The following is an 11574-nucleotide window of genomic DNA, read 5'->3' as shown; positions in this document are numbered from 1 at the left end:
TAGCTCAACTCTGTAGGTCCAAACAATGAAGCACATAAATGCAGCATAAAAGGACTCCAGTGGTTAAATTCACACCTTCAGAAGCCAAGTGTGACGCAGAAGCCCTCAAAAGTGAAGCCAAAACGTCTTGATCACGCCCCCCCAGTGACTGGTCCTAGTATAGGTCATAAACCCCGCCTCTCCATGTTATTCAACGGGATGTGAGACCAACTGAACAATTAAATTACACTTCACATATCTTTTTTCCAAAGATTGTTTCTGTCATTAACTGTAGTTTCTATCACGTTGATGTCATTTCAAGTGTTTGTTTTCAAAATAAGTTTGTTTTTAGTCAGTTAGTTGATGCTATATGATTGACAGCTGTGATTGACAGGTTCTCTGAGCGAAGTAGTCACTGAAGCACCAACTGAATTTATTTCGGGATCTTTGGAGGTCTGAGGAGATTGGAGCTTTAAATTTAATTTCAAAATTTCTATAATAAATTATTTCACACCGTCATAAGTCAAAAGTTAAAAGTGCAGGGGCGTGTGCTTGCGATTGATTCAGCGAGAGTGAGGGCAGGGCCTTGATTTCGCGGCTTTACTTCCTGCTCACTACTGCGCAGGTCTGGTCCTGAAATCGCAACTGCTCAGACTCAAGTCCCAAGATGTCAGCGCCATAAGGGGACACTTCAGTTCTCACCAATGGAAAAGAGCGAATGTGCGTCGTCCATCTTTTTTTACAGTCTATGTTCAGAAGCGATATGATTTTTATTTGTATGGCACTTTTCACAACACACATCATTACAAAGCAGCTTTACAGGAAATCATGTATTAAAAATGAAACATATCTATAATGTCTTACAGTGATCATTGTGTAGTTTGATTAAATATGATTGTAAAATGTGTATAGAAATTAAATAATTAAATAATTGTATTTGGAACCCATGTGAGCAAAGCTGAATTTTTCATTATAAATTCTCCTCCCTACCCAGTTGGTGCCGATATGCACAAATAATGTGAATCGCCAAAAACAAAAGGAGAAGAATATGGAAGTGAATATGAAAGGGGAGCTATAGTAGGCTATATATAGTAAATGACTTATGTAAATATTGATCTGTTTCTCACACACACCCATCATATAATTTTTGAAGATTTGAATTAAACCACTGGAGTAGTATGGATTGCTTTTACAGTTGAGGTCAGACGTTTACATTTACCTTAGCCAAATACATTTAAACAAAATTCCTGACATTTAATCGTAGTAAACATTCCCTGCCTTAGGTCAGTTAGCATCACTACTTTATTTTAAGAATGTGAAATGTCAAAATAATAGTAGTGAGAATAATTTAGATTTTATTTATTTCGTCACATTCCCAATGGGTCAGAAGTTTACACACACGTTGTCAGTATTTATTAGCATTGACTTTAGTTTAACCTGGGTCAGACATTTTGGGTAATGTTCCACAAGCTTCTCACAAAAAGTTGCTGGAATTTTGGCCCATTCCTCCAGACAGAACTGGTGTAACTGTGTCAGGTTTGAGGCCTACTTGCAGATCTGCCTACAACTTTTGGATGGGGGTCAGATTGAGGTCAAGGCTTTGTGATGGCCACTCCAATCCATTGACTTTGTTGTCCTCAAGTCATTTTGCCATATCTTTGGAGGTATGCTTGGGGTCACTGTCCATTTGGAAGACCCATTTGCACCTGAGCTTTAACTTCCTGGCTGATGTCTTGAGATGTTGCTTCAACATATCCACATCATTTTCCTTCCTCAGGATGACATCCAATCCTTCATGCAGCAAAGCACCCCCACAACATGATGCTGCCACCCCCATGCTTCACGGTTGGGATGGTGTTCTTCGGCTTACACCGTTAACCATACTTGGGGAGGTCCCCATTTATTATTATTTATTTTTTTTCTGAGGTCTTGGCTTATTTCTTTTTAATTTTCCCATGATGTCAAGCAAAGAGCCAATGAGTTGGAAGGTAGGCCTTAATATACATTCACAGGTACACCTCCAATTGACTCCATTTAGCCTATCAGAAGCTAATTGGCTAATTGCCCAAAGGCTTGACATCATTTTCTGGAACAAAGTAAGTCATATACATCTGGGATGGCAGAAGGGTGAGTAAATGATGAGAGAATTTTCATTTTTGGGTGAACTATCCATTTAAATAATTAAAGTTGTTTAAGTTAAAAGGATTTTCATTGAAAATATCTAAAATACTTAAATAAAATTTAAGCTCATGGCTTCATGTATTTACATTTATGTTTTAATATTAACTTATTCAAGTCTACAAAAACTAATTCAAGTAATTTATTTAGCCATTCATTTACAGTAATTTCCAAAGTTGTTCAGTTTTTTAAGAAAAAAACAAACAAAACACAGATATACTTGAATTTCATTAAACCATAAAAATGTTTCAGCTGCATGTACAATGTGATCAACCTATCCAAACACACAAAAACAACACTTAAATATATGTATGTATGTATGTATATATATATATATATATATATATATATATATACATACATACATATACATACATACATATAATGTTTTATTTATTTTTTCTACATAGATCATTGTGTCAATGACACATGAAGTTTATATACAGATGTTTCACAAAAGGACATTTTCACTAATGCCACAAGATACTATGATATTTAATTGAGTTGTGATTGCAAAACCCACCTTAAAAATACACCTTTAGAAGTGTCTTGTGCTTTTTATTGTGCTGGTGTACAATATAATAGAAGTCAATCTACTAAGAAGTGTCAATCAATAGGCATTTTCAATTAAATTCTGATTTTAAATACATCTGATGTCAGTAGCGGTTCTAGCTTGTATGACGCCCTGGGTGAAATCTGGGCGTGGCTCTGTTTGGGTTACTTGGGAAAACACAGCTGTAGAATGTACAGTGCATGTGCTGCATTGGCTTGTAAATGATATAATTGATAGATATGCTTGTATAAATATATATTGATAGATCATCAGGGAGCCCTGCTCATGATACAGAATTATTCTCTCATTCATTCTCAACTGATTAAACCTTTTCCACTCAGATCATCCTTGCATTTACTTACTGTGCATTTGTGCATGTTAGTCACTATACAATATGTGTGTGTGTGTGTGTGTGTGTGTGTGTGTGTGTATATATATATATATATATATATATATATATATATATATATATATATATATATATATATATTGCATTTAACAAATTAAACTGCATGCATGATAAGACAGCTAGAGACCTTAAAAACCACAAAAAGGAAATAAGAGATAATGAAAAAACGTTATTTTTCATTCCTTCCCGTAAAGTGTGTCTCAAGTGGGAAAACTAATTTCAATAAAACTGGAGTGATCGTAATGAGACTAATCTATTACTCACACTACATCATCAGTAAAGTGACTGTGGCTTTTAAATGTTATATGAAAATGAGACTCTGAAAACAAACATTTTAGCAGATGTGAACAGAGGATAATTCTCTCATTTACTCAACCTTATGCCATCTCAAACTCGTATGAGTTTCTTGCGTCTGTGGAACACAAACAAAGATATTGTGATGTAGGTATGATGTAAACATATCCAGACGATGCAAGTCAATGGGGGTCCAAAATGGACACAAAAGCAGCATTAAGGTAATCCATACAACTCAAGTGGTTTAATCCATGTCTTCTGAAGTAATATGATCACATTTGGGTTGAAAAACAGACCAAAATGTAACTCCTTTTTCACTATACATCTTGACTTCTGCAGTCTCCTTGCCACAATTTAACATGCACAGAGTAGTGAAAAAGAAGTTACATTTTGGTTTTTTTCTTAAACAAAACCAATGGCTTTAGAAGGCATGTATTAAACCACTCATGTTGCATGGACCCCACTGACTTGCATTGTATGGACAAAAAACCTCATATCTCAACAAAATATCTTTATTTGTGTTCTACAGAAGAAAGAAAGTCAAACGAGTTTGAAACCGTGTAAGTGTGAGTAAATGATGAGAGAATTATCATTTTTGGGTGAACTTTTCCTTTAAAACAAAGAGAAGACTTTGCTGAGGCATTCAAAATGTTTTCACAAATATTCACACTACTATAGTATTCCTCATTCCAGCGGTCCACTTTAAACAAGCACACTGTTTTGATGAACAGGGAATGGACATTTGAACATGTTACATTGATTTCAGCTGCATACCTACAGTCCTGACTGCATCCTCTGCGCTGTAGTTACAGGAATGTATTTTATTCATTTGTATAAGTAGTAACAAAATATCTGCTTGTTTAATGCAGCATATCTAATAGATTTTCCATTAAGTGCTTAGTTATTATTTGTTGCCAATACAAATTCTCTAAAGTGCAAACGGTCAATTTTCAAATCACTTTTAAGAATGATTAACCTCATTTGGTCCATTTAGAGTTGGGAGGAGGTCTGGAGTTCACTCCTCTTAGTTCATCCAAGGTAAACATAGGCTGTTGCCCTCACACATTAGTGATCTCTATGCTTGAGTAACCGTGCATGGGACTGCCCTTGGTCCTTTGCAGGATCTTGATTCGATCCTCTCTGGGTGGTGATCCACAGCTTCCTTGAAATGTCAAGTCCCGCCCAGCAGTGACCAATGGATTGAATCTCAAAGGACTCTGAGGAAAGACAAACGGTTATTTATACTTTAACAGATCATTAACAAAAACTCTTTGGTGCACAAAGTCTGCCATTTTTCTTTATTTTGTGTCAATAACAGGACAGCGGATACCTTGCCAACTTTTTGCCTGGGGGAAAATCCTTCCTCAGTTTTGCGGCAATTTGAGACAGGAGAATGTGTTGGAGTTCCCTCTTTCCTGTAGTCCTGGGTCTGATTATTTCTGTTGGCCAGAAATACTTCTCAATCTCACTTGTTTCTAATCAATACAGTGACTGTTGAGCTAAGAGATATGAACATACAGTAATGCTCTTTGATGTAGACTGCTCTTTGTTATGTGAGTAGTGTAGCTTAGCATTCGAACAGCTCAAGGGTTTAAAGAGATACTTCAGCCAAAAATGTTCTCTCATCATTTACTCATCCTCAACATGTTTTAGAATATCTCAGCTCTGTTGGTCCATACAATGCAAGTGAATGGTGACTAGAACTTTGAAGCTCCTTTTTTATACCATAAATCTCCAAATTCACATTCAAAATGTGATAGAATGTGAAATTAAAAGTGGAGATTTCTATTATGGATTACTTTTATATGGCCTTTATGTAATTTTTGGAGCTGAGATATTCTTCTAAAAATCTTCGTTAATGTTCTGCAGAAGAAATGAAGTCATACACCTCTGGAATGGCATGAGGGTGAATAAATGATGAGAGAATTAAAAGTTTTGGGTAAACTATCCCTTTAAAAGTTAATTTGAAGATAGATAACTAGTGTTGCAATTGCTAACAATCAATATAGCTTGTCCTATATGCTACTTACTACTATAATGAAACTATACATACCTTGCTGGATTGAGTAGCACCTTCATTTCTTCATAAAGATGCCGGTGGATCATATGTTTATTGTTAGGGATGTCTAAGGCCTTTGCCATGCTGTCTGCACTGAAGGTTGGGTCTAGAACCATTACAGCACCATGGATGCCACTGTTTTGAAGGTTTTCTGCATATTCCTGCAAAAAATACAACATTTTATAAACAGTTTGAACATTATATCAGAGCATTGTCTTATTTTAGTGTAGTTTAGTGTCAGATATTAACAGTGTGTTCAAGTCCTGATTCCATCTGATATAATGACAGTCAGGGATTGTTTATAAAATTGGTCATATATTCCTATTACAAAATTTAAAAGGTAACTTGGCATTTTAAAAGAATAGTTTACCCAAAAAAGAACATTCTGACATGATTTTCCAAACCTGCATTGCTGTCTTTCTTCCATGGGAGACAAAAAGTGATGTCAGGCAGAATGTTAGCTCGGTCACCATTCACTTTCAATGCATCTTTTTGCCATACAATGTAAGTGAATGGTGACTGAGGCTAACACAGTTTTCATTTTTGGATTAACTATCTTTATACAGTCTTACCAACCTTAAGATCAATATCTCTGATCCATTTAATGACACGGTGACTGGTCCAGACCACCGGATCCACATCCCGATTCTCACACTGAGCACGACGTGCCTGTATAGACTGTGGAGATATTATGACCACAACACAAAGAAATAAGTACAGTTTATCCTCACAATGCCAGAACAGAATACCTCCACATTTCAGATTTTCAGAATACATGGGATAGAATGTATAAAGAAAACACATAAAAGCAAAGTCACATTTACCTTTGCATGACAAAATTCTGTGAAAGATGATTTCATTCAAAGGTGTACACTACAGTCTTAAAGGCAAAGGACAAATGGCTCTAACTAGGACAGAAAGAGATGTGGCAGGCCAGATGTAAAACTAAACAAGAGGATAAGTACATCAGAGTCTCTAGTTTGAGAAAAGATGCCTCACATGTCCTTCATTGAATTCTACCTGCTCAACACCAGTTTCATGTACAACAGTAAAGAGAAGACTCAGGGGTGCAGTTCTTATGGGAAGAATTTCAAAGAAAAAGCCACTTTTGAAACAGAAAAACAAAAAGAAAAGATTAGTGTGGGCAAAGAAACACAGATATTGGCAACAGATAACTGGAAAAGAGTGTTATGGATCTTAACCCCATTGAGATTTTGTGGGATCAGCTAGACTGTAAGGTGCGTGAGAAGTGCCCGACAAGACAGACACATCTATGTCAAGTGCTACAGGAAGTGTGGGGTGAAATATCACCTGAGTATCTGGACAAACTGACAGCTAGAATACCAAGGATCTGCAAAGCTGTCATTGCTGCACATGGAAGATTTTTTTTATGAGATCTCTTTGAAGTAGTTTAAGAAAACGTAAAAAAAAAGTCAAATTGTAATCATAATTTTTCACGTTATTAATGTCTTGACTATATTGTGACTATATTGAATGCCACTTTAGTGAATAAAGGTACCAATTTATTTCCATAAGAGTAACATTTTTAAATTATTCCAAACTTTTGGCTGCCAGTGTGTGTATAAAATCATGAGCACTCACATGAGAAGAAGACTACAGTCATATCAGCAACTTTATAAAAGCTGTTTCATTCTACATGGAGAGGGACCCCTCAAGAGGGCTGCCATTTTATGATCACATGGCCAGCCAAATACGTCTTGCTTAATCTCAATAACCACCCTGTTATTGGACACTTTCACTTATAAATTAAATTAACAATTGGTTGACTGTGAATAATACATCTCTAAATTGGCATTGCTAACTGAAAACATTTACATTTGAATGATGCTAAATCCACACCGCTAGGTGTCACAAAAGTCTAAGATGACAAATTAAAAAATTACAGTGTGCACCTTTAAAATCTTTCAAATTTTTATCAGCTTGGACAACCTTATTTGTCAATGACCCCACTGCAAAATCAAGCAACTTCGTACGGCCAAAGATGCATACTTGTGTGTCAAAGTTTAGCCCGCTGAATTTTGCCTTGTAAAGGTAAAGGTGACCGCACCTTCATTTAAAGATCATATGGTCCACATTGTATCTTACCTCTTTATCAAAGTTGAGCATTTGTAGAAGCTGAATGGCTGATAGAATACTAGTTACATGGAACTTGTTGGTAATGTTGAAGATCGTCTCCAAGTCCCTCCGTGTGAGTGAGTTCAGTACTCTGCCATCCACTAATTGGTTGTGGAAGACTTGTGAGTACTGAGGAAGCCCAACATCACTCAGCCAACTCTTAGACACCCAGTGATGGTCCATATCAGCAGCTTTGGAAAGCCTGACAGAAACAAACAAATAATAATAATAAAAAAACATAGTGGACATTTTTGTACAAAATAGAGGTTTTAGAGTTTAAAGACCCCATAAAACTTTATAAGCACAGTTTTCAGCCCTGTGTTGAAATATTTCCTATTGAAACAGGTTAGGTGTGATATATCGAAAAAGTAACTTTAAAAAATAATACTACTAATACTAATAAAATAAGAGTAGGTTTTAGTTTCGTCACAGCAATGAAACATAATTTGCTACTTGCTGGATCCAGTGGGAGGACCATTCTCATTCTAGAGACCATTTGATTGGACCAAAATCTGTGTAGTGCAGCATGAGTCATCAATACTTATGGTCCATTTTCCCAGAAGAGAAAGACATGAAATTTTCAATGCATATGTCTGCTAAAAGGGATTTTTTTTCCCCAATGTTTAGAAGTACACTAGTATATAGATGGCCTTTAAGCAAACACAAATGGACTAAAAGCCATGCACACAGATCTATATGTGCATTTAGACTTGCTCTAATTTGTTGTTAACATCTGTGTTTGTGAATGTTGCCACTTACCCTCGTCCGTTCTCTGCCTCACGGTAGTCCTCAACAGCAAGGCGGAGTTTCCTGCGGTGCATGGGGCTGTTAATGCCCAACCCCAGCTCCAGATCCTCATCGGACAACCCCAGCAACACCTGCAACAGGAAGTAGCTTTCTGTGACATCATCACCATACCAGCTCAGCAGACCACAGCTGAATCAGATCAACACTGTGAAAGTAAATGTTACCAGGGCTTCCCTGTTTAACTGAGTAATCATTAACTAGATTAAAGCGATCTAGATTTCTTCCGTGGAAAACAAAATGATTGCAGAATTTGAGCTTCAGTCACAATTCACTTTAATTGCATGCTAACCAAAGTCTCTCTAGCAAGTCAGTCCACTATCGGCCATCTTTGAAATGCTCCCGGGAGGCTATTTCCAGTCATGCCAGTGTAGCTCCTATCTACCTGAATATAGAAAGACCAAAATCTAAAAAAAACAGTTGGTCAAGATTACGATCATATTTCAAATCAGCAATAAAATCTGACAGTAATGGTATCATAAACTGTGATTCTTTAACTCATATTACATTGAAAAACAAAATTTCCACGGCTTTTATAGCTAATGCACATGCACGATCTAGAGTTGATTGACAGGTGATGTCTGTATCTAAAAGGTGATTGGCTCTTTAGGTGATTAACTGCAAGACAGGACTTCCTTTCTACATCCCTTGACATTTGGGTGTTCTTAGAACTGGCCCAACTCTGCTAAAAATCTCTGATACTAACATTCTGCCTAACGTCTCCTTTTGTGTTCCATGGAAGAAAGACGTTTCATATGGGTTTGGAACGATAAGAGGGCGAGTATATGATGACAGAATTTTCATTACTGGGTGAAATATCCTTTTAAATGTACCCAGGTCACATTGTAAGCATCAGGGAAGTAAATATTGGGTGCATTTTAAAATGAAGTACAAATTTGGCACAAATTGAAAATGTTATCTCAAAATGTCAAGGAGATTATTATAATCTTCGTATTGGTTGAGAGTACTTGCATTTTTTGCCAAAACATAATGTTCTTGTGGATGGAAAACATTTTAAAATGGCGCAGATATGAAGCTTTTACCTTCCCACTCTTGACATTCTCTGAGCAGGCACGCATGTACATGGGCATTGCCATGACAACCTCCAGCCAGGCCTGCACAGTGGCCGCCTTCCACAGAGACATGGGCTTGGTGCGTGTAAGTTCCGCCTGCTGCAGCCGCTCCAGCTGCTCCTCGCCATCTGATAGGCTGGGGTGTGTCTGACTGGAGAGGCTGTCTGAGTCTGGGTTGGTCAGGAGGGGCAGGAATGGGAGGGAGGGGAGCAAGTTTAAGGGTTCAGAGGGGTTGAGAGCACAACAAAAATGCCTTATCCATTCTGCACATAAAAGCCTTTTTTTTTTTTTTTTTTAAATAGCTGTCAGGAAATCCACCCATCTCCATATAGTTCTGTTTAATTTGTTTGAGTGCAGTACGCTCTACCCTTTAAAATGCTCCTTAAATGCCAATTTGCTTTCTAGCACAAACTGATTGTGCGATAAGGCCTCCGGTCAAGATCGACAGGCCTTATCTCTCCTCATATAACACAGACAACCTATGTGTTTGATGTGTGTAACCACATGCATATTTACCTAACTAACCACAGAATTTAACTACAAAACCACTTAACTTCCTTCTCTTTCCTGAGTGAAACTAATATTGAATATACTTGCCTTCTTCCCCATATCCATGAATGGGCTAATTTTACAGCATTATTTTCTGTGACACAAAATTGTGTCCAATGCTTGTGTTATATAGTTCTCTAACTAGGCTATTTGGAAGGTTAAACTTTAAATCATACTGAATAAAAAATATATAATTGTATAGTTTATTAAATACAGTGGGAAGCTGCTGAATGTGTTTACATCCATTTTACACTGATTGTGTTTATTGGTGACAACTTGTGTGGTCATGTAAATTACTTTGCATTATCGGGGTAAGGTTAGGGTTGGAGAGTAACAGAATATTTGTAACGGGATTACATATTTAAAATATTAAATATTAGTCCCTGTATTCCACTACAGTCACAATTTAAAATGTTGGTAATTAGAATGCAGTTACATTCAAAAAGTATTTTGATAAATGAAGAGACAATTTTAGCATTTTATTGTCATTTGTTCCATTTAATATTTAGTCTATTCAGTTAGAAAACATGTATCTATATAACTTATGCGATTCGAGGAGCGTTTGAACAGCGATGAAACACTTTCGTATGATGTGCTACATTCATACAAATTCATATTATTGTCAGTGAAAGGTGGATATGACGTCATTGAGGAACTTTCCCTTGGGAGCTTAATAGAGGAGCTACAGAATGTTTCTACAGTTTAACAAAAAACAGGTTGAAACGTGAATGGATTAAACTTAAATCCAATAAATAGCCTGCACGATTACATGCCTTGTCAATGTTTTTATGCAGTTTGGGTATTTTGACAAGAAATGCTAACCAATGTAACCTTTAACTTTGTATATAAAGCTACAAATACTATATTTTCTGCCTCATTATATGAACAGAATTCACATAGGGCCTACGATCAAAAAAGAATGTTTTTTTTTTTTTTTTTTTTTAAAGTCTGGAGCAACAAAAAAGGTTAACCTTGTGTATATTGTCATGTGACCATTTAGCTTTATGCTAAACTAAAATGCTCTATTACCAGGCGCGATTAGATTTTATAATGAATTCTGTGACGACAACGCACATATTAAAGCAAAGATGCACTGCAATAATCTTATTCTTAATGATAATTAAAAATTAAATTTTCTTTAAAAATATCGAAAAATCCTTAAAACGAGATAACTTAACTTGAGTAGCAAAACTGCTAAAAAAAAGATATTTCGTTTTTTTTTGCAGAGAATGTTTTATTTTTTTTATTTTTTATGTATGTGTCAATTTTCTTGTTTACATGTTTATACTCAAAACAAGTGAAAAAAAAAAACTTGCTGAAGAAGTAATACAAAGTATTGAGATTATGTCACTGACCTTGAGTTATCTAACGGAATACGTTACAAATGACATTTTACAGCATGTATTCTGTAATCTGTAGCGGAATACTTTTTAAAAGTAACTTTCCCAACCCTGGTATAAGGTCATAAATGGTTTAAAGGATGGGTCTTACACAAGTTTAACACAACATTTGTGGCATAATGTTGATTACCACAAAATAT

The 11574-nt window shown here is 36.1% G+C and overlaps 1 protein-coding gene across 1 annotated transcript; it reads right to left on the bottom strand.

Annotated features, from left to right (window-relative positions):
- Positions 1–3130: 3130 nt before the first annotated feature.
- On the bottom strand, positions 3131–10094 carry LOC127625756 (kazrin-like). The gene is made up of 8 exons (XM_052101119.1): positions 10079–10094; positions 9456–9655; positions 8368–8486; positions 7579–7810; positions 6049–6150; positions 5467–5633; positions 4744–4852; positions 3131–4630 (listed from the first exon to the last, which is right to left on the bottom strand). The coding sequence occupies exons 1-8, from the start codon at positions 10092–10094 to the stop codon at positions 4472–4474; spliced, it is 1104 nt and encodes a 367-aa protein (XP_051957079.1). The 3' UTR covers positions 3131–4471.
- Between the last annotated feature and the right edge of the window lie 1480 nt (positions 10095–11574).

Source organism: Xyrauchen texanus, chromosome 32 (genome assembly GCF_025860055.1).
Source record: "Xyrauchen texanus isolate HMW12.3.18 chromosome 32, RBS_HiC_50CHRs, whole genome shotgun sequence".
NCBI lineage: Eukaryota > Metazoa > Chordata > Actinopteri > Cypriniformes > Catostomidae > Xyrauchen > Xyrauchen texanus.
The sequence above is the reverse complement of the archived record's forward strand: the minus strand, read 5'-3'. Positions and strand labels throughout refer to the sequence as shown.

Bases quoted from the DNA above. Each gene is read 5' to 3' on its own strand.
- LOC127625756 (XM_052101119.1), bottom strand. The intron at 8,487-9,455 runs GTAAAAGCTTCA...TTCCTGTTGCAG, and splicing joins AGAATGTCAAGAGTGGGAAG to GTGTTGCTGGGGTTGTCCGA. The intron at 4,631-4,743 runs GTATCCGCTGTC...GTCTTTCCTCAG, and splicing joins CCAGGCAAAAAGTTGGCAAG to AGTCCTTTGAGATTCAATCC.